This window comes from Ammospiza nelsoni, chromosome 7 (genome assembly GCF_027579445.1).
Source record: "Ammospiza nelsoni isolate bAmmNel1 chromosome 7, bAmmNel1.pri, whole genome shotgun sequence".
NCBI lineage: Eukaryota > Metazoa > Chordata > Aves > Passeriformes > Passerellidae > Ammospiza > Ammospiza nelsoni.
This window is the reverse complement of record NC_080639.1, coordinates 15,879,771-15,903,435: the sequence shown is the minus strand read 5'-3', so window position 1 is coordinate 15,903,435 and position 23,665 is coordinate 15,879,771. Positions and strand designations below refer to the sequence as shown.

The window sequence follows — 23,665 nt, the reverse complement described above, 5'->3', positions numbered from 1 at the left end:
TGCTGTGAAAACACATTAGTTCTAGTTAATTCTTACTGTACAACTGAGCTGACATGGAAAATACAGCCTGAAGATGTTCTGCTTTTTAGGGCTTAATAGACAAAAAGCAGAATATTGGTTTTCCAGAAAGCAGTTCAAATTAACAGGAAGAAGATATAATTTCTGCATGTTATAGGCCACTATGTAGTCACATAAAGTTCCCTTATTCTTTTCCTACCTTAACAGACACATTAGGAAGAATACAATTCAGTCAGAATAAATTTCAGATCAATTAGAAATTCACATAGCTGACATGATTTATTTACAGAAAATAGTTTCTCCCCATCATATGTATTTTAAATAATATTTGTAATCCTATTAGAAAATGAAAATAATTTCTTTCTCTTGTTACGGGCATATGTGTACATTAAGCAATCCCAGTTGTGCTCTTGTAGATATGTAATTCTTTCACCTGGCAGGTTGTTTATTTTAGTCATGATACAAGATCTCAGCTAGTCCAGTAACAAGCCCATACCCAGGATACTTCGTTTTTTCATATCCAGAGTGTTGTTTTATTTTTGATGAAGTTATAGCAGAAAAATATCCTATGTAAGCAATGGAGAAAAGTTAATATATTCCTACCCTGTTTTTTCAACTGTAGTTCAATGCTCTTTTTGGTAATTGTGTTCACTTACTTTATTATCCTACCTTTGGTCATAAATCATTATTTCTTGAACAAAGGCTGCATTTGTGCTCCTCAACTTCATGCCAGAAGCACCTCAAGTCCCACCACTCATCTTTACACCCACAGAAGGCAGCATTACCTCTGAATTGAGTATCCCATCTTTTCCTTGCTCATAGCCCCATGGGGGGACAGGTTCTGATACACTTTCATGCTGCAGATGAAAGAACTCGCTCACCTGGCAAAAAATGGTGATTGCACATAATACAGGCAAAACCTTCAAGTTTTAGATAGAGTTTTATATTCTAGGAATGAACAAGTCCCCTTCCCAGAACTAATCACAAATTATTTTAAGCCTTAGCAAGAGGTTAATATATACCAGGTTGATGTTAATATATACCAGGTAAATGTGAAACAACCAAGAGAATACATTTATTTTCAGACCTTCTTGGATTTTTTTCTTTATCTAGTCCACTTAAAAAAAGATTATGGAAATACCTGGCACGTGTTCTATATCGTGGCAGAACTGGGCAAAGGCACACCACCACCTGCTGGACAAAACTGGATCCCTGTCTCACAGAGCACTGTGGTGAACAGCAGCTGCAGGGAAGACAGAACTGTGTAAAAGGTTATTTGCACGTTCCACTGCCACTGCCCTGGGGAGCTGCCCAGAGGTGCTGCTGCATCAGAGGAGACAAGCTGTGAGGTACAGAGACAGGACAGGCATCTTACACTGCACACAAAGCTGGCACTCTCCAGCACAGCAGTCCCTGCACAGTGAGCAGTGGCCTTGCCTCTGATCAAGAAAATGGGGTGCAATGAGACCCAACTGCTCCACACATGGAACAGACTCAAGTATACTTTAGTCACTTTATTTGTATCTATATACATTACATTTTGATTATCCAAGTAGTCAAGGCAATTATTCTCAAATAGTTTAGTACATCAATTTTATAAAATACAGCTGAACCAAGTTAGAATAGAAATGCATACAATATAGTACATTAAGTGCTTTGAAGAATGACTAGTCTGGCCACCAGCTAGTGAGCAATTAATTTGTTTTTGGTCATTCTCACAAAGGAGACTCCACAGGTAGCTCCCCTGAGCCCACTAGAACTGCTCGACCAGCAAGAGTCCCTCATGTGCTTTTTGGGGACAGAATGCATCCCTGGGCTGCTAGAAGGCATTCTGCTGTCCACATGCTGACTCAGTCATTGCTTCTGACTTGGACAAGATTTAGACATTTGTCTCAAGGCCTCAGATCAACAGAAGAGTCAGTGTAGCTCTGAAGAAATTCAGTCTTCATATTTGCAACTGGGATTTACTTACACATATGCTAAACCTGTGTTATAAACAAAGAAATAAGCTCTGACCAAAGGGTTCATCCTTAGGAATTCTACAGGGACACAGACTGAACACAGCCTCCCAAGCAGCTCTCAAAGATTTGTTCTGCATGAAGTATTGCTCTCCTTCTGAGAAAATTAAGCTTGGTAGTAATTGAAATGTCAGGACAACTATACTGAAAATAGAACATTTGAGGAGACCCATTCAGCTGCTGGGATTTGGACTAGAAATGCTTACAGCTTTATACCACAGGACATCCAAGATGACCCAACTCCAGCTGATACTGCAGCTACTGTGATACTCATGACCAGTAGTTTATATTCCAGTCTAATCAGGACTAGTCTATCAGCCACATCCTGGCCAATTAACTGTTGATACCAGCTCAAGATCATTCCTACAAATCTCTCCAACTGCTGTAACTTCAGCCCAAGAAGTTGGGCCATGACCATTCACGTCTCTGGCTCTGTTCACAGGCTGCAGAAAGTGGAAGATTCTCTCTCCCTTCTGCAGTGCTGAGGGCCTTGTGCTGTCCCGTTCCGAGGAGTACCAGCCACTGTCAGATGATGAAGCTGCTCACAGCCATCTGCTCAGGACTCTGGCAGCCAAGCAGCACAGAGCAGCCACACATCCCAGATAAGACGAGGGTTACTGGTGACAGACTGGGCTAGCACACCACATCAGCCTAGTGCAGGTGCCATGCCCACACTCATGCTCCATCCACCAATCCACATACTGACCAAGCTGGAAGACAACATAATTAGCTGCTGTTGGGTCACCTTAGCTGGCCAGGACAGTCAAGTTTTGCCTGTAAACTTTAAGAAGGGAAGGAGGAGAACACATGTAAACTTTAACTGAGACTGGAACATAGGCTGCACAGCAGGTTCTTTCACATTGATGAACCAAGACAGTAGGTAGAGGCCACAGAAGTGGGAGTAGCACTGAGCTGATGGACTGGTTGCCCTCATTAGACAAGGCCACATACACAACCAGGCAAACTGGGAGAACATTTCAACAAAAGAGGCAAGATGCATCCCAGAGGTGATCAGCTGTGCTGGATGTGCTGTGTTGGACTGAAGCAAGGAGTACTGTGACCTCTTTCCACAGCACACATCACTGTAGCCTTCAACAATGCACCCCCAGAAACAATTCTCACATTGCACTGAGGAAATCAGTACACTTGCTTTTCTGCTGCTTCAAGGCCAGCATCTTTGCTCATCCTCTAGTACAGTGTTGCAACAGGGTGGGGAGGGCTCCTTCCAACACAAATGACTGTTACATCCTGGCAGCTCAGACAAGAGCCACACTGCTTGGTTTTGGAGCAAATAGCTCAAGTCTCACTGCTGGCCTTTTCCTTTCTCAGTGCTGCCCACTGCTGGTCACTCCTAAACAGCCACCACCATCTACTGCAGAAAAAAATACTGAGCACAGGAGAACTGAACAAAATGCACGTTTCAATCCATAGTTACATTGATGAGGGCATTATGAGGCAACTGGTTAGAATGAGCAAGTGATCACTAAATCTGTCCCAGATTCCATGTTCATTTGATGTTCTTCCACCAGAGACTGGAAGTCAAAGGACAGTATTCTTGCTTTTCAAACTCATTAAAACTCCTGTTATTTACTGGCCTGTATTATAATGAAACTAAAAAGTAAACTCATCACCTCAAAAAGTAGTAAAGTTTTTTTTTTTAAATGGAAAGAAATGCTTATTGTAATGATACAGAGACTCACAGATCTCTGCACATCTCATGCATCATATAAGATACCTGTTAGTTCAGGTTTTCCTTTTTACAGAAAACAACAACTACATTCATCTCCGTGACCAAAAAAAAAATCATGACATGAATGCAAGAAAAACATTCTCCTGGCAAAAATTCACCATGAGGTAATTGCATTGCTTGAAAGTAAAGGGAAACTGAAATGGATTTGAAGTGATCTGCCAGGAATGATAGTTGCATTAAGAAGAAAGCTGCAGTATTCACTTTGTCTAGCATCTCACTACCTTTACTAAGGAAAGGGTTAATCTGCTTCAAAACTATAATCAATCAAGTCTTGTTAAATTAAAGGGTATGTTAGTTACCTGTTTCTAGGAATTTGAGCAACATTCAGATCAAAGTACTCTTTAGGAGTGAAGGGATATGTTTTGAGTTTGGCAGTATACTGATGACTGACAATCCATTTTTATGGGATTCAGCTAAAATGCAACTATGACAGATAAACCAGAGCTGTACTGCAGTAACATAACTTAAAAGATGGAGTAATAGGGCATTATAGATGTGGAGCTGCCTTAAAAAAATACTGTTTACAGAACCCAGTAAGAATTAAAACTATGGAGCATAAACAGCACAAGTTATTAATGGATCCTAAACAGTCAATTACAGACCTTGTAACAATAGCAGAACTCATGAAGTAACTCATTCTTCTCTCCACCATCCATGTTTGGGGAGTTTATTTCACATTTTCAGTACCAAGTATCCACTACAGAAACACGAGTTGCATGTATTCAACACCATTTTGGCAGTGCAAGACTTCCAGAGATCGTGTACTTCTTCACCATCAGGATCTGGATAGAATGTCAGTCCAGTACTTAGAAGGAGATAGCATCACCTTCCCTACTAAAAGCAGGGATGTCACTTAGCAGTGCTGTTCAGTGGTACCTTACAGTTTAGATCCTTACTGAGGCAGGTTTGCTTGTTATCCTCCAAGAGGGGATTAAAGTGCAAGCAGATTTCACACTCTGCAACACGATGCCCATGGTCAGTGTAGACATGGAACTGCAATCCTCTTGCTGCTGGACAGACCGCTGGAAGAGAGTGGCCTATAATGTCATTGTCCTCTTGTGCTTTCCCAATATGGGCTTTAGCTCAGCAATTCAGGCCCAGTCCTGTCCAATGGTCTGGCACCATCAGGAAATACTTGTCCATAGCTTCACAAAACCTGGTCCGGTACAGCTCTGGAGAGACCACAGTGGGCATCTTACCTAATGGGCAAGAGCCAAGGGCAGTTAGAAATGGGCTAAAGATACTGCAGAACAGACAGATGTCACATGAGATTACACCAGCAGACAGCATAAACTTGAAAGTCACAAGATAGAACCTTATAAATTTCAGCAACAAATAAGCATAAGGTTTTGCACCTGGGAAAACACAATGCAGGAGCACAGCACAGGCTGGGATCTCCCTGGGGAGCAGCTCTGTGAGAGAGACCTGAGGATCCTGGTGGACAAGCAGCTCAGTGGGAGTGAACAGTGCTGCTGCTGCTGTGGCAAAGAAAGCCAGCAGGAAGGACACTGGGCTGCATCAACAAGGACATCACCAGCAGAGAGACAGAAGGACACAAGTCATTGTCCCACCAGTATCCCAGCATTATCTTCCACCTGAAGGTGCTACTCTTCCAGGCCATGCCTGGAATACTGGACACAGTTTTGGTCCCTGCTATATTAAAAAAAAAAAAAAAAGAAGAAAAAAGAGGGGGAAAAATGGGAAAAAAATATATATGTACGTGGACAGGCTGAAGAGGGTTCAGAGAAGGGCCACAGGGATGATCCAAGGACTAGGAAGCCTGCCACATGAGGAAATGCTAAGAGAACTGGGTTTGTTCAGCCTTGGAAAAAAGGCTGCTTAGAGGACACCATACCACCATGTTCCAGTATTTATAGGGTGGCTAAAAAGAAGACGGAGACTCATTTTACAAGGAGCCACATGGAAAAGATGAGGGGTAACGGATATATGTTATTACTGGGCAGAGTCCAGAGAGACATAAGAGGAACACTTTTCTCAATGAGAACAACCAGCCACTGGAATAGTCTTGCCAGTGAAAGGATGGATTCCCCAACAGAGGGGATTTAAGATTCAGCTGCACAGGGTATTAAGCCATCTTGTACAGACTGCACTTTTGTCAAGAAAGGTTGGATCAGATAACCCTTGAGGTCCCTTCCAACCTGGTATTCTATTATTCCTTCCTCTGTTCTCAACAACTTAATCTGTCACAAATTTGCATGGTGGGGAAGTTGTGACTTTAGCAGTGTTATAGAAAGCGTCCATGTAACAAGGAAACATGATCAAAATCTTTGCTTTCAGTCTGGACTTACCTTGCCCTCCCAAGATGCCAGTTGACTTTACCACCATTTCCAGCTTTTTGTCCCAGGTAAAAGTACGAATATAATCTGTTACAATAAAAAAAATCCACACACAAATATGTTTTACTTGTTTTAATCCAAGTAACACTGTTTTAAAATGTATCTATTTCCCCCCAAAGAGGGCAGGAAAGCAGCAGTGCTTTATAGTCAGAGCTTCAGTGTTTTCCCTACCAGTTGCCTCATTTTCTGTATTATGTTTGTGTAGGGTGAATACAGTCTTTCAAAAGCCCAGCAAGATCACAATCAACTCTTCCTGTCTCCACAAGCACAGGCTGCCCAAGCACATCTGTCTTTATCCATGTTAGAGTGTCACAGGCCCATCTACAAGGGTCACTTCACTCACCCTCATCCCAGAAACCCCACTAAAAGCACTAAGGCTTGGACACCTCTCCATTTAAACCAGTATCTGTCATCACTGCAGCCACCTGCAGGTTTGATAACAGAATGGAAGGGATTGCCACTTTATGATAGAGAGGACTGGAAATACCACCTACCAGTCAGTGACTCTGACTGGCAGAGGGGGGCAGCAAGAAGACAACTTCTGAATTGTTTCCAAGCCCCTTCCAGAGAAGGCATGCTCAGTCACAAGCACATGAACATTTGGGCCTGCAAAGCTAAAGCTGCAGTAAGACCAGCTTTCAGAGACCTAACTTACTTGTTTCCTGTATCACATAAGGATCTAAAATAGGTAGAGATACTGACCTCAGATTCAAACACAGTCCACACTAAGATTTTTTAGTTCCAGTCCAATACAAATTTAGCTTGAGTACTTTATAAGTTCTCCAGGTATCATCTAAAGAACATTCTGATAGTCTGATACAGCAGACATGTTCTCTCTTCTTGATAATATTTGGGTTCACCAAGTTCCTTCAGATATTTGTGTTAAACGCTGAAGGAGCTGGTAGCTTTAAATATCATGTATCAGATAAGACTTAACATAGGGCAACAAAAAGCCACACATACAGGAGAAGCACATGGTCAGTGTAGTCCCATCCTGTTCCAATATTCAAGAGTCTACAAATCTAGAAAGTAATAACAACTTGCAACAAACAAGAGCTTGCTTTGTAGCTCTGACTTTAATTCTCAACTAAAAATGTTATTGAAAAGGCTTTTGAGCTTTATCAGAATAAGTGAAATCCAGACCTCCTATCCTGAGATCCCATTTGGAAGCATTTCTGAGCTGGGTTTCATGACCATTTCCCTAAGTCAATTCCACATCCTGCAAAACTGCCTCATCTCTAAGTCTTTTATACTACAGAAGTTTGTCCGTCTAAATCATCTCTTTTTCTGTCTCTCCAGTCACAAGCCAGAGGATGCAGTAAGGTAATTACTGCACTGCCACCCACATTATCCAGGTCAGACTATATGATTATATGAGATCCCATGGTTTAACTTCTTTTTTCCAACCCGACCAATACTGTTTCTCCTTAGAGCCCCTCCACACAAGATTGAAGCCTATGTAAACATGACTAAACTAAAGTTTACAGATTGAACACATAAAAGCATACAAATAACTCAACTGGAGTCAAAGTGTAGGTTAAACTACCTATGCATATACCATGGCAATGTAAATGCTAATCTGAGCCTATGAGAGACCTGGAGAGAAGACTTACTGCCTCCACTTTGAATACATGTAAGAGGTGCAGCTGGTATTCCACCAGGGAGAAGACAAGATTTCTTGACATGCATCTCTCTGGTGGGAGCATTATGAACATCTAAACCAGAAGGGAACCATTTCATCATCTGAGAGCAACAAAATACAAAAGACAACGTACCAATGATCCCAACGACCAGCTCGTTGTTGGTATCATCCCGCCCCACCAGCAGGGAATAGTCGATGATGAGATGGCTGGAGAGGAACTGGGAATCACTGTGTATGGAGGCTTTCAGCACAGCCTTGCAATGGGAACGGATGTACAAGGGGTTGTCCCGAACCATCTTCAGAAGGTTTTCATCCAGCAGGACCACATCACAGGTTTCCTTGCCTGTCTCTGTTTTAACATTTCTATTCCGGAGGGAGCCCTTCAGGTCAAACACCTGCAAATGGAGAACAGCACTGCTTTGTTTCACTTTTCTGGGTTAAAGACTTCAGTACCTACCACCTGAGAAGGCAGCACAGCTGGACAACTCTTTCCTTCTCTTTAGGAGGAAGACAAAAAAAATTTTTGTAGAGAATAGCATGTAAGCCTAGGTAAAAGCTCTGCCACCTCAATACCTCAATTCACAAGTTTTAGGCAAGTTATTTCACTAATATTTAGTTTAAATTAAGAGAAAAAGGATCCCTCTATTTTTCATATTGTTTAGGTAAACTCAGTTTTCCAGCCAGTTTCTACAGAGTTAATTGCTGACAAAAGCAAAGCCACCGAAGAGGGAGGTGGGTGGTGCAGTGAAGCACCAGTTAACACTCCAAGGCAAATGACAGACCCATCATGAGGCTGGAAATTATCTCTGGAGTTCTCCAGTCCAAAGTCCTGCTTCAAGAACTTCTGCTTCTCCCTGTTAGAGAAGGTTGTTCAAGTTCTGTCCAGTCAAGATTTCACTAACTTGCATTCAATAGAGTCCACAGTCTGTTTGGGTTTCGGTTTTGTAGTGCCTGAGCCCTCCTCATGATTTAAACAACAGACAAACAAAAAGAAACCCACAACATCCTTTACATCCATCTAGAATTCCCTCCATCCACTTTCTCCCACAAACATTCCCTGTTTGAGGTCAGGCACTGAGAGGTAAAGTGGAAAGAACTGATACTATCAAGGTTTAGAAGTGATGTTTGTTTGAACTTCCTTTTCAGCTTCAAATCTCTATTTAAAGAGAATTTCCCCCAGTAATTTTAATATCCTCATTCCAATGCCTATAAAGATGGCTTTTCCTTGACTAAGAGCAAGACTGAACTCAAAATCTTGTCCCACACCTGAAGTGGTTCCAAGAAAGAACAGTGTGTTGAAAAAAATAATTAATTTCCCCCACTACAGAGTAACTCTTTCTGAGTGACGCTCTCATTCTAAACTAATTATTCTGTAATTCCAGTCAGTTCCTCTGAAAGTTTTGTAAAAAGATTTTACATTTTCATAACCAGGTTACTAATGCTTTCTCTCAAACACCAGAGATACAGGGACAAACAGGACTTCTGAAGACTGAACCCTGCACAACAGCTATCTGAACTAGCCAAGAGAGGCATCAAGCTCCTGACGATCACATAACAAAGAAGAGGCACAAACTGTCACCTTTGAGCAGTGTGAGAGGTCAACAGCACATGCAAAGTTAAAAGTCACCTAGATGGCTACGAATGGCCCTGCTCTTTCTCCCAGTCACAACTGCACTGCAAGGAACAGAACACTTGGCTCTTACCTGAGCCATTTTCCTGCCATAGAAAAGGTTTTCCATGACAAGCAGATCCAGCTTCTTTTCAGTGTTGTTTTGAGAGTTCTTGTAACCGATTCGATAGACCCCAAGGATTTTAGCCAGTGCTGTGGGTTTCTAATGAAGACAAGACATGGGTTAAGATCTGTGTAGACAATCAGCAATCCCACACCAGAAGCACCACTGTTCTGTCTGACTCTGTATTACAGCTCAGAAGTCCAAGCATAATTTCCACTTTACATCTTAAAAACCCATTATTAATGTAACTCACACCCTCCAAAGTTTGCTTTCATTTAAATGAAAAAGATTAATAGAAAATTCTACTAGTCTTTAAAATCCAGAACACTGCCTAAAACAAAAAGCACTTTTTTTAATACCTTCTGTTGAACTGCATTAGTGATGTAAGTGAAGTAGTGTGGAGCAAAGTCAAGGAATGACTGGACTTCCAGACGAGGCATTTGCTTCAAGATGAATCTATCATCTGTTTTAATATTAGACAGAGGCAACAGGGTTACATACAATAAGTGATGCATATTTACAATTTTTTAGGACTGTCACATAGCTACAATGGTTTAAAAAATTAAAGCACTACAATTCTCTTAAATCCTTACCCTCAGAAGTTCATTTCTGGATTCTTTTTACTTCAGATATTCTGAATTTCAGCCTCCCTGGATTTCTACCTTCCAGTAAAACATGGACAAGAGACTGACTACACTAGGTCTACCTCAACTATACAGTCTTCCTATACAGCCAACAGAAACTGCCTACAGACTTTTTTGTTCAATACTTGTTTTACATAGAAGCCTAGAAATGGCTAAAGTTCTAAAAAAAAAATTAGATTCACAATAGCACATGAGATTTTAAGAAACACTGTGTCTTTAACAACAAGTTTTCCTTGAATTATACTCGTTTTTGTTTTCTGAAGCCTGCCTGAGAGTACAACCCTTCGGTTCAATTGGCTTTCCTAGCTGCTACTGCTGAAAAACAGAACTATATTTTGTTTTCCTGCACATACAAAGAGACAAATTATTTGATATTGAAGACCCCAGAACAACTCAATTTTCCCTTCTCCCTCCCTTCACAATCAGCAACCCTCTGGACAGAGGCTATCAGGGATTAAATTACACACTAACCACCACTATACAGAAATAAAACCCCTAAGTACAAAGGGGGAAGGAGCTGCATTTACCCTCAGTCACGTAGAACGCAGCTCCAGATTTGCCACCTCGTGCCTGCCAGGGCATGGAGTGAGAGAGGGATCGGATGAAATCCTCCTCACTGCTCCCCAGGATCACTTCACGCATCCTGTGAAACTCCCCAGCATAATAAATCCGGCAGTAGAACTTGGCATTCGCATCTGAGAACTCTGCAAAAAATGGTTTTCCTCAATAACAGCATGCACTGACTACCGGAGACAACACTGAGATTCTACTTGTGTCTAGAGGAGTACTACTGTGCTAAACATCTCTCTCATGCTTAGTGTAATTCAGAAGTCTCAACCAATGAGATTTAAATGGAAAATGACAGGAAAGTCAATTCCCTCTAGATAAGCTCATAGTATATGTCATGGGGAAGTGTTCAAACAAAAGAACAATTTAAAAAAGTCTATGGAGTAGTTTTGCAAAAGCGATTGATTGCAGTAAGTAAAAATTGCATTGCTATTTTCTTGATTTGCTTTTCCTTCATGATACCAAAAATACCAAGAAAAAACAACCATTAACTTCAAGACTGCCACTGCATGTGCATGAAGAAATGAGTTTGCCAGCTAAGACTAAGTTGTTATTTACAACTACTCACGGAGTTCCACATGGGGATTCACCACCTGTTTCTTCTGTCCATCTCCTCCATCTCCATCATCTGAAGGCATAAAGGGACATTTGGTCAGGGCTGCTCACTATTATTACTGAGAAAGCCACATTAGGTACTACTTGTAAACTCACTTTACAAAAAAAATATTTTCTTTTTTTTTTTTTCAAGAATACAGTGGGAACTATACACAGGGAATTATAAATACAGCTATAGTTGTATAATATAATACATATGCTAGAAGGGCACTGCTGTTTATGGACACAAATCCAGCCTCTCTCCTCATTCATTTTCCGTGAGCTAAAAAAATGAGAACTAAAGTGAGAAATTAAGAACTAAGGGCTGCTTAACTAGAGCCAACTCAATCGAAAGGCATTCAAGACCAGACTACTCCACGTCCCTATAGCTTGAATTTGAAAGATCCTGTTTCCCTTATTACAAAGAAAAGGAATTTACTCAGGAAAAAAACATATTTCATATTCAAATGATTCATTTTCCATGCATGCTGAGTAACACTGGACTGCTGAAAAAGTACAAGCAGGAGTGCATTTGGGGCCTTACATGGATGGATGAGGTTTGGGAGAAGTACCAACCCAAGAGGGAAGATGAACTCTGCAGTCTTGTACCTTGTGTCTCTGCTCCTTGGTTTTCTGCTCCCTCTTTGCCCATCTGTCCAACCTGGTAGTAAGCACTGTCAGCACCACGTAAGGTCTCTTTCTTCTGGGAAGACAGGTCTGGGCTCTTCCCTCCCGTGCCACGGAAGAAAGACAAAACACCAGATGGTTTCTTTGCTACAGTGAAAAGGAATACAAAAGATGGTGTTGGCATTTCCACAGGACAGGCAGTTTAATAACAACATGACTCCTATGAACATTCCACATTCATTGTTCTAAGTGAAGCAATGATGCCATTAAACTTTAACTCTTTTGCAACTTCAGGCAACTAAGGTCCATGAGGGTGGATGATCCAGTGTTCTGAGTAGCATCCTAGGGTGCAGAGACATTTGAAAACACAGACCAAGAATAAGCGTCTTTAATACAGTAAGAACTTCATGTCTCCATTTCAAGATGTTTTAACTGCATCTCTTTAAAGAAGGCAATGCCAAAAGAAGGGCATTATATCCCACTGAACAGGCTGGATTCAAGAACAACCTTAGGTTCACTACATAATAACATTTCATCAGAGAATGACAGTTTGATCTCATAATAGTTCTCATAAGAACTATTGATCTCATAAGATCTTCATAAAAATAAAAAGCCCACACACTCCCATCCCTCTCATGTGTTACATTAAGTCAATGCTAGTTACAATTTCAACTCAGAACGATGCTTTTTCCTCCCCACATTAACTAGAATCCAGGTTAAATGGACTCAAGTCTGAGCTATAAGCACCATGGATGATTTTGGTAAAATGGCCTTACGCTGCTCTGGCTCTGCACTGCGAAGGGGACACACGTTAGCCTCAGGCAGGCGGACAGGGCTGCTGCTCTTGGGTTTGCTGTCTGACATGCTGAAAGGAGAAAGAACAAAGAAGTGATGAACCAACAAATGCTGCCACCTAAGACACTACTGCTTTATGCCTGAACATTTATCTCTGACCCCTGCCTAAACACTAAAGGAAAAAAAAGACACCATTTAAAGGTGTAACAGTGTGGGACTCTCCAAAGTTGTCCTCCTCCATCTTCCTAAAAAATATCTCTCAAGGTCCATAGCAAAGTTCCATCCATGACCACAGCAAAGTAAGCAGGCCCAGTATTCCTCTTGGCACAAAGCCAAGAGATTAGGTGATGGAGCCAGCATGGTCCATAAAGTGAAATGGACTGAAGTATGTGATGGTTACAAGGAATGAGTCAGATTCCATCAGAAAGCAGACACCCTAACAGGGGCATATTTTGAGGGTTTTCCCTCATCCTAGTTTTGGCTTATTCACTACCATCACTGTGTCTTCATTCTATGTACTGTAGTTCCTGCATGTAACCTGTTTGGTTGTAGTCCTTCTTCAGAACTGCTCTTCAGAGATGCTTTGGACAACTCATCCAGGGCATTTCTGTACTCCTTGCAACTGATGAGGAAAAAAGAAAAGAAAGGGAAAGGGACCCAAAATAATTAAGTATTCTCTTGGAAACTCTGAAATACCAGCCCAAAGACTCAGTTCAGAGACAGCCACAGTAAACAAAACACCACAGTAGAAAAACCTCTGCTTTGTTTTTGTCTTATTATTAGAACTTTTTTTCCCTAAAACAGAAGCTGCTCTAGACAATACTGCAGGAAAAATACCCCATTATTCCCCCCCACACACACAATTTAAGAATGCGCTTCTTAAAAAATCTGCTGCCTTGTGACATGCAAACCCAAAGGTTTACTGAAGCAGCTGGTGAGAAGAGCTGAGCAGTAACAAGAGCTGCTACAACCAAAGGTAAGCAAGAAACAGACTGCAATATCAATACAAATAGCTGTTCCCCAACTCAGTTGCACTTCCTCCAGCTGGAGAGGCTCAGCAAACCTTAGCTGCACTTCTTTCTCTAGTGATAGATATCTCATTAAAAGAAACACCACAAAACTAAGTCATTTTTGCATACTAGACTTCCACTAAAAAAGTCCAAAATCCAGTTGCACTTTCATTATCTCAGCAGTAAGAAGAAAGAATCCGATCTCTGGCAGAAACTCTAACATGGCTTAATATCGAAATTCTGTCATGCTTGTTCCCTATCATAAAAATTTAAATATTCCTCAAACACAAAAGCTGCAAAAGTAAAGTATGTCAGATGAAAAGCCAAATCACTCCAGTACCTGAGAGCAAAGGCTATGATGGAGCTTGGTTCTTTCTCACAGACTGCAATAGGTACACGTTCATGCTCATACATTAAGTAGTGCTTATCTGGGTCACTAAACAAAAACAACAGACTGTTAGTAGATCATAAAAATTTGTGTAAAGACTAGAAGTTTTGGTCAAAACCCAGATATCATCACTGCACTCCCAGGCACAAGCTCTAAGTCTCAGCATAGAACCAAAGTTCCCCAGATCAGCTTCTCCCAACAGACACATTCATAACTATGTGGTTAATTCTAAATGGTAGAGTGTTAGGGAAATCAGCATTTCAAGCCAGCTGCTTGGATCAGAAGACCAGCTTTAGGTTAGAATAAGAGTCTACTTCTGTTTAGCAGCCCCTGTTTCTAAAGGCACCAAAACCTGCCTGAGTTTGGTTTGACTATCCAGCAGCATAGCCTGTAGACTGAACTCATGGGACAAACCTGGATTCTTTTCTAAACAGGCAGTTTATGACAGAAAACTCCCCAAAGCCTCCTGCATTCTTGTATGATTTTTTTCAACTCATCTGTAGGGTCAGTCATTTAGCTTTTACCTCATCAGCCCAAGGCCTGTGCTCCTACACTGGGGTGGGATTCCCAAGTTAAACTCAGGCTGCCAAACATTAGGCTCATGTCAAACAAGAAACACTACAAAGCACGCAGACCAAGTAGCTGAGAGACTTTCCAGCCTGCCCATCTTCACACCAGAGGGACACTTGAGGGCACATGCAGTAGCTGTTGAACCTGACCTACACCCAGATAATGCCAATTTGAGTCCAACCCTTGGAAGAGCTCTGGAAGCAAAAACAAGACGCAGGCATGTAGCTTTAGTTAAGGAAGGGCTTTGCTAAGGAAGGGCATTTCCACTCCCTCCCTGAAGCAATGGAGCTAGAAGGCACCTTTCTCCCCTCTTCCCCATCCTTTCATCTCCCACAAGAGCTCTGAGGAGGCATGCCTGCTAGGAGGAAACTAATACTGGCTTTACACAAGGGCAGATCATTCATAAGAAAGGTGGTTAACCTACAATCACCTAGAATGGACATAGAAAACTTCCTACCTTGAAAAAGTTCTCTATCTTACTCAGGCAAACTCAAGTAATGCCTTAAATTATAAACTGAGCAAAGGAAACATGTATGGCTCTGCCTGCAATCTGACAAGGTTGCTGATTTTGTACATTTTTTGTATATTATGCAGTACTTACAAAGGAAAGGGAATGGGGTTATAGTTGTTTCCAGGCAAAAAGTTAGCCAAAATAGCTTTCATAGTAGACTTCTCCTTCACTTGGCTGTCTGTAGATCCCAGTGAGTGTCCATCAAACACATCTGGAACAGACACTTGTCAGGTCTGCATCACAATATCGAAGTTTAAGCTTTAAATTCAGAAGGATGACTACAGACCACACAGTTAACAGTTATTTGTCACTTCCTAAAAGGATTTTGTGGACTTGGCACAGAAAAGCAAGAGAAAGAACACAAGATCACAACTGAACTATACCTTCTGAGCTGCTGGTTGTGTCCTGTTCAGAGAGTGTGCTGGCACCAGTCACATGCTCCGATGCAACCTCTGGAGAGGTGGGCAGCTGTAGGTGGGTGGAGCCTGTGGAGCTCTGACTTGATAAAGTTGTCAGGAAACGATCCTCTGAGAGTACAAGGACAGTTAAGGACAGAAGAAATTATTTTACATGGCTGTCAGAAGTGATACTGTTTGCTCCCAGCCCAAGCTATAACCAGCACCTACTTTTAGAAAGTTTTTACTTAGAAAGCAGGCGAGGCCACACAAACCAAAGGACTGGGCAAGCTCATCAATGCAGCACCTCCAGAAAATGTGTACTCTTATAACTACTACCATCAGCTCCCACAAACTCCCAGTATGCCTGACAGCTAAGAGATCTCAGCACCCATAACCAGATCACAGAAGAGGCAAAAGGCATTTCCCAAATTCCATGTAGTTATTCAGTTAATTAGAAAATTTCTGAAAGTTTTTAAACTAATGTTCAATGGAAAATTCTTGTTGGCCAACTTACTAATCACTAGTAATTCAGCTTCATATTAGAAGCAGATGGCCAACTTCTATCTTACCACTAGAAAAAACAAATGTGACATGATGAGGATTTGGTATTTCTCTGACTTATCAAATTTTACAAAAGCTCCCATATTATGCCAGGAAAAGGGCTACAATATGCTTCTATTGGCATATTATGAAAAATAAGTAACAGACCTTTCTCTCCATTCTGCAGTGCTGGAGAAGCATTGCGTGGGGAAGCATCCATGCTGCTGATCTAGGCAGAATAACAAAACACCAACGTTGGTGCCAAGCTCTTTACAGTTTTATTTCCTCCTGTGTGGAACACTTACAAAAGTAGATGTATTATAACAGAGCACTCCCACCCACTTCTCAGCCTCTGCATGTCACTGTACCTGTTACCATATGAAAAAGGCAACAACAACTCAAGTTCACAGGATGCTTATGATGGCTGTTACCTGTGTATGCTGCTACACTCCCTCTCTAAGAACCTCCTTCCTGCTAGATCAAGGTAAGGTTTGCTTTAGCACCTAACAAATATGTGTTAAGTGGAAGGGGAATTTGTACATGCAGCAGAGCAAATCCAGGGTCTCTAGGAGTTTTTAGTGCACCTTGCTACCATAGAACTATTGGGAGTTCAGCCTCTCGGTGTCATGCTCGTATTGTACTGCCTTGCAGCCCAGACATTTCCTCAGAGCTCCAGCTTCCCAAAGGGTGGAAGTTCAGCATGCTGGCGTGTGTATCCTTGGACAGAGCTCTTGAGGCAGCAGTCCAAAATCATTTATCCATCCCTTCAGTCAGTTCCCACAGGATACATCACAAAACATCACAATCTGAAAACCATTTTCAGGCCTTCCTGTGTCATTTGCTCTGTTTTTTGTCAACATTATTTGTCTTTTCTTTTTCACAAGGGGTGCACGTGATGGGCAACAACCTAGGGTTGAAGGAGATGGCCCAGTTCCCATCTAGGCACACACTCGACAATGACTGCAGCTCTCTGATGGCAGTGTTCACATCAACACTACACAAACATCGCAGAAAATCAGCATCTCTTTAATCACTATTAAAGAGAACTCAAGCCAGTCTTAAGACTATTGTGCTGCCCCGGAAAAAAAATGTTTGAGAGGTTTATAGCCTGTTAGCCATACCTTGCTTTCTTCACCTTGCCTCAGTCTCCCAGGGCTGGGTGGTACTGATGGACGTTTTCTCCCTTTCTCTTGTTGGAAGAGATCCTGCAATCTTAAATAAAAAATAACAATGAAACAAACAAACAAAAACTACCACACAAAACCACCACCACCAAAGAAAAACTAATCAAAGAGTAGGTTACTGTTGTTATCTCTGAATGACACAAGTTATCAAGTTTCTCCATAACAAACTCAGATTGCTGCTAACAGATGCCAAAGATGTTTCAAATGGCCAAAGACAGCACATTTTCTTTAGCTCTGAGACTATTTCACCCAATCCAGAGGTCCCATGCTCCCCTCTTCCCATCTCTTCCACCATTACTCAAATGAAAATTTCTCCTCCAAATGCAAGTTGTGCTCTACAACACAATACTTTTATCATATTGCCTCAAATGATTTTCTGTTACAACTGATCAGCTGTGTGTTCTCAACCAGAAGAACACATTCAGAACAAGCTCAATACAGTAACTGCTCTAAAGTGAAAGGAACTACAGCTGAACCTCTTCCCTTCCAGAATCAACACTGTATCAGTGTTGCTCATGATTCCAGCATGTGTCCTCTTACCTATTATTCCAGGCTTGCAGCATCTCACAAAGTCCTTGCTTTTTAGCTATCAGAGACTCAAAAACAGATTGCAGCTGTTGAGGCGTGTCCAGTGATGATGAAAGCAGCCTTGCTTGGATTTTCTCAGTCCAGTTTCGAAACTCTCCCTCTTCCATCTGCCAAAAGGAAAACTGTCAGTGTTATCTCACCAAGACAACACAAGATCCGAGCAGCTCCTCCACACACTTAGCCTGTGGACCACTGATGTACAAACAGCCTATTACCTCCTTTTGGGCAAAGAGGTCTTCCATCTTCTCTTCCCTCGTTTTGCTGAAGGTATCCGTTTTCAGAGAAGCAAGGCGATCATCCACAGCAAGATACACTTGTGACACCCTGCCAACAGCAATGCAAAGAGTTAAGCTGTGACTACTTGGAGCTTCTTCAACATTCTTTAAAATAGTCTGAATGTGTTGAAGTTTAGCATTTAAGAATATAGAAGACAGTATATGATAGCCTTCCTGCTTAGTAAGCTATCCAACTGCAGTCACAGAGAAAGTCGGGGAAACTTTATTAGTGATAGGAGATATCTAGAAGTTACACACACTGACTTCTGTCTCCACAATTTATTCTTAGCAGTGGAAGTTGTCAGAGAGCAATAGAAATGTCTCAAACACATTACTAACACAGGGAAACTATTGTGTTGTCTGTGATTAGGAAGAATCTGGGTCTGCAAGCTATACCTCCACCAACAGGGCTCAGAAAAAAATTAGTACCTCTATTTCAGCTCTAAACAAAGCTCCACAGGTTTTGAAGTCAGATGGTCACAGAGACATACAGCAATGCTGTGACCAGGCAGAACAGCAGTCTGGCTGGATTTTACAGAGTTTTCATCTTGCCTGTCTTCCACCTTTTTGTTCCTGTATTTAGGCTCATGGTAGTTCACCTTAGACTACAAGGGAGGTAGAGTCTGCCTGCTGTTACCATATTCAATAGCTGACAAAGGCAAAGACTTTTATACATCTGAGTTTTATTGCCACATGACCAATAGAATGACAACAGTTCTACAAGAGAACAAGAGATTTGAGCAAGGTCTTTGCAGTTTTTTTGGGACTGAAGAATTGAAACTCAGTCAGATGTTCTATTAAGGAACATTAGGATAAGAGTATGAAGTATAGCCTGCAGTTTTCCAGGTCAGCCTTCTAGGACCATCTTTTAATTTTTAGCATTAGATGAAGAATTAAAAATACTTTAACTGGGCATTTCATAAGGTAATAGACACCTGCTGATGGTCAACCCTTCAGTAGCTTGGCAGCATTATTCAGAAACATGCTATATGACTCAGACATCAGTGAAACATTCAGGGACAGAGATGAAAAGAATCTTAGTTTCTACTGGCAATGTTTAACCTGACTTGCCACCAGACCAAGAGTTGAGACATTAGTACAGACAGAGCAAGCAAAGGTAACAAAGATTTCAATACCACTCTCCCTTGGAAGTATATATGCATATATGTTTTAACCTATTACTTTTCTATCAAATAATGAATACTTAGCCAAATCTCATCATACTAGAAAAATTGTTATGTGTTCTGTTAATAAAAATACAAAATACAGATAAGATTAGGAAGACATTAAAAACAAAGCCTACTTTTGTGAGAAATCCTTGAGATCCTGCAAAATAGTAACTTTTAATGGAGCCTGTCGCTTGATGTAGATCTTGGGGAGTGGGACACACACTTCCAGCAGCCGGATTGGAGAGTAGCTGAGAAGGGAATACAACAGCTTGTAACAAGAGCCACACCACACAGCAACAGTTCTACACCATACTGAGGTTTGAGGCCCTTATATGAAAAAGGGCACTGTCAATGCGTCCAGGGCTTTAGCTACTTTCAGCAGGAATAACACTGTTCATTCTCCCAGGAAAGAAGTAAAATCACAAATCATATTGCAAAACCAAAATTTGGAAAGCATGTGGAATTAGATAGGGAAAAGGATTTCCCTTCTGTATCATGAACAGGAACCATCCACTCTTGGAACACTGCCCACCACAGCAAGGACAGTGATGCCACCCACAAAGCCCTCTGCAAGCCAGCACACAATCCCGCCCTTGTGGTTTTGGTACAGTTATGCTATCCCCTGCTATACGCACAGTGAAGGACAGAACTGATGAATCCTTACTAGAGCCACATGCTTCATACAGTACCAGACAAAGAAGGAAGTTTTTAGCAGTGGAACTCACCTGAAAGATGCCACCATCTGATTATAGGAGAAATACTGGTGATAGTCGTGGTGAATGGAATGCCCACAGGGCTCTGCGTTGGCCCTTCGAGTGTACTGGTACCCATAGAACCTCAGCTCAAGGTATTTAGCAAAAGACATAGACCAAGAGTCATTGGAAAGGGGAACAACTGGTGTCACCTGAAAAAGTGAAAGGCAAGCATCTAAATTTCATCCTTCAAACAAGATTAAGGAGAGGATTATCCAGGCAGCAATCTAGTATTCCTAGGACCCAAAACAACCATGACCCTGAAACATACTTAACAACAAAGATAGCATTTATGCATAGCTAAGGCCAGCACATAGTTAAAATAAATCTGTTAAATAACTGCTAACTGATGATGAAAGGTGCTAAGCTGGGGGAGTCCAAACATACTGCTGATGGAAGCTTATTTCTGGGATGCAATTTCTCTGTATAGAGTCCATTTCCAGCAACCCAGCCAGCAGCAGGGCCATATCACATACTTTCCCCTGGTGATTCTACAGCTACAAATGCTTTGGTACTGCTCTGCAGTGCATTCCAACTTCAGAAGTGCTTCCAAGCTTAGAGCAGACACTTTACACACACTTAACCTCAACCACATCAGTGTTTACATGAGCACACAAAAATAAAAGGTTACAGAGCAGCTGTATACACAGCAACACAGGGCTTGCTGTCAGCAACTGCGTCAGCCTCCTGCAGGCATCTGTACATCCAACACCCACGTCTAAGGCAGCCTAAGTAGGTGACCTGAGTCATCCATATGGGTAATTCACATGTTTTGCATTTCAGGTACTGCATTAATCTTTTTTCATTATATTTTATTCTCATCTCTTTGAAGGCTCCTCATGTTTAGCTAGACATGAATATCCAGTTAGCAATGTTTTCTTAGCTAAATTACAGAACAAGTTCCAGATAATACACAACCTTACTATCTTGTGGGCTTTTTAAAGCCATTTAATATTTCTCTAATGAAGATGTTACTTTCTAATGACTACTAAAGGAACTCCAGACATCACATTGACGCAATGTAGGCTGTTCAGCCCACAGCAGATCAAAGAACAGCAAGTGGCTTCAGCCAATTCCTACGCCAGTAGGTCTTGGTGTCTGCCCTTTCCCATATGCTCATAAAGACTCACTGCAAGGGACCATACTCTTCACCTCTAAGTGAGCAACTACATTTTTTCTGCTTAGATCTATCCTCTCAGAGTCAGCTTTGACACTTTCTAACAAGACTACCTCACACAAGATTTTTCACCCTCAAGGATCCCAGTTCTAAAGGAGGAATTTGTAGGTAACATGAGAACTGGTACTTGTACCAGTAACAGGTTTTCTGCCAGTTTAGCCATAGCTCCAGGCATGAGCACTTTCTCAAAATGCTGCCTTTCCATACAAAGCCAGTCACAACAAGAACACTAAACTGGAATAGCAATGATTGTGAAGTCCACATGCTTACCTGTTTGCACAGTCTGCACCAGGAGTAAGTAAGGATGGTGTGCTGGTACCCAGGCACGGGGGAGTCCAGCTCCTTCAACACAATCTGCACACAGCCCTGCCCGTGAACGAAGCGACGGATGTGGTGCACCATTGGTGTTTCACAGAACATGCTGGGGCATTGGTAGGAAGGTCTTACAGAGAGAAATAGAAACATCTATGAATGATCATGTACCAGGCACTGCTGAAGAACTGATTCAACAGATCTAACATGACTTAATATCCTGGAGTATTTATCTTCACTGTGAAAGAGTTTTTTAAGCCTGTAGTGAAGGCTGTATCTGCAGAGCAATTTAGAAAGAGCATGTAGTGAAGTTGCATCAACAGTAACGGCTCTGTATGTCCCAAAAGCAGTGACTGGATACTGGTTGCTATCACCTTTTCACAATGAATCACTTTCTACCAATATATTCTGTATAAGGATCAAGGCACCTGTGGAAGCCCTTGGCACTAAATTAAAACACTGCTTTGGCAGTGTAACCAAGCAAATACTACCAAGGACAAAGATGTGACAAAGAGCCTTAAAATGACAATGTTTCAGCTCCTGAAGGAAAAGGTAAGCAACACACTACCATAAAACATCTTTGAACAGCAAAACCCATGACCTTTCTTTGGATGGGTTTTTTTTTTAAGTCACAGAAAAAAGACTAATACTAGAAAAATAAAAGCTGAATTGTTGAGGTACTAAAGTCAGATAAGATTCTTCAAAGCCAGAGAGCATGAAAAAGCTCAGATTCTCCTTGCTCACGTGAAAAAAATAAAGAATTTTAATTATTGAAACTATGGAGATTGAGAAGCATTCACTTTAGCAGACACTACCCTAATGAGCAGAGAGAAGCAGGAATTTAAAAGAGGGCAGCTAAGCTCCTTCTCACTGATCACCACAAGGGGAAATACTTGTTCCTCCAGAAGGCTGAACACTGAGAGCCTTCTGCTACTGCAAGTGGCCAATGCAGAGAACAGAGTAAGCTTGTCTTTTGAGCAGGTTACCCATCCAGCTTCACAGCCTGCTGAGACTCTGCACAGGGTTGTGACAGCACCAGTTATTACAGAAACATAACAACTTACACCTCTGTGAGATGAAATAAATGACACAGTACTTTTCCAGGGCTCAAAGCGTTCTGGACCATTTACATTGGCCACTGTGCACATATGACAAAGCCTTACTCTGAGACACTAAATTAGTAGCGTTAGCCAACACTTGTATGAACTTTCAAAGAGGAACCTCAGAAAATTGTGACCAGAACACTTGCTTGTCTTGAAAACCAGACAGTTGGAATACATGTGGCTCTTCATTTGGCCCTTAAACCCTAATTGCTACAGAAAGGGCTATGTGAACACATTTGCCTTTATAAACTTATAAACTTTGTTTCATAACCTGTTTCACTTCCTCATGAAAGGGAAGAAGGACAGGGCCAAAATAGGAAAGCAATGGATGTATTTCCTTGTAACAAGTGAGCATGAGGTAAGTAGAATAAATTCCTCCTTACCTGAAACAGTAGCGCTCCAGAAAAATCCCCAGAGTTAGGTCATTTTTCCCATAGAACTCCATAGTCACAATCCTAAAACAGAAATAAAAGCTTTAGAGACTGGATGCCATCACCATTAGCTGTGCAATGGTCTTTAGGAGCACAGATATACACCCACTCCTGGCTTGTTTACAGCCCTGTATAACTTCAAAGATTGTTTTTTCCACATGACTACCCTTCCTAGTCCCTGCTAATAATGAGATCAAAGTCCTACTAGAATAACTTTAAACTTGACATTTTAAAGTCCAATACAATTCAACTGCACTTCTGAAGATTATTTTCAAAAATATCTAGGCAGAGAAGTCTAAACATCTTTGGGCTTCAAGCACTAATGTTTAAACAGCTACAAAAAAGGGTACATCCAGAACATGAAAAAAGCCTCAAGAAATCCTTATTCTTCTAGCACATTTAATAGCAACTTTAGTTTCCCCAGAACCTGAGCTGACCAAGCCATTTAAATTGTGTATCAGTTTAAGTGTCATAATTCAGATATCCCTAACATCACTAAATTACATCCTCTC

At 41.4% G+C, this 23,665-nt stretch overlaps 1 protein-coding gene across 1 annotated transcript in view; it reads right to left on the bottom strand.

Moving 5' to 3' along the window:
• Positions 1 to 1,517: 1,517 nt before the first annotated feature.
• Positions 1,518 to 23,665, bottom strand: part of PIKFYVE (phosphoinositide kinase, FYVE-type zinc finger containing) — a 60,421-nt gene continuing 38,273 nt past the window's right edge. Inside the window, exons 21-41 of the mRNA XM_059475726.1 lie at positions 23,106 to 23,177; positions 21,578 to 21,749; positions 20,104 to 20,282; positions 19,513 to 19,626; positions 18,150 to 18,258; positions 17,887 to 18,041; positions 17,284 to 17,374; positions 16,331 to 16,391; positions 15,608 to 15,751; positions 15,315 to 15,435; positions 14,096 to 14,191; positions 13,284 to 13,367; positions 12,727 to 12,815; positions 11,933 to 12,097; positions 11,298 to 11,357; positions 10,690 to 10,866; positions 9,878 to 9,981; positions 9,489 to 9,617; positions 7,919 to 8,180; positions 6,096 to 6,170; positions 1,518 to 4,985 (exon numbers count right to left, since the gene is read on the bottom strand). Of these exons, the coding sequence (XP_059331709.1) occupies positions 4,870 to 4,985; positions 6,096 to 6,170; positions 7,919 to 8,180; positions 9,489 to 9,617; positions 9,878 to 9,981; positions 10,690 to 10,866; positions 11,298 to 11,357; positions 11,933 to 12,097; positions 12,727 to 12,815; positions 13,284 to 13,367; positions 14,096 to 14,191; positions 15,315 to 15,435; positions 15,608 to 15,751; positions 16,331 to 16,391; positions 17,284 to 17,374; positions 17,887 to 18,041; positions 18,150 to 18,258; positions 19,513 to 19,626; positions 20,104 to 20,282; positions 21,578 to 21,749; positions 23,106 to 23,177 (2,575 nt within the window). The 3' untranslated portion in view covers positions 1,518 to 4,869. The remainder of the gene's footprint in view (positions 4,986 to 6,095; positions 6,171 to 7,918; positions 8,181 to 9,488; positions 9,618 to 9,877; positions 9,982 to 10,689; positions 10,867 to 11,297; positions 11,358 to 11,932; positions 12,098 to 12,726; positions 12,816 to 13,283; positions 13,368 to 14,095; positions 14,192 to 15,314; positions 15,436 to 15,607; positions 15,752 to 16,330; positions 16,392 to 17,283; positions 17,375 to 17,886; positions 18,042 to 18,149; positions 18,259 to 19,512; positions 19,627 to 20,103; positions 20,283 to 21,577; positions 21,750 to 23,105; positions 23,178 to 23,665) is intronic.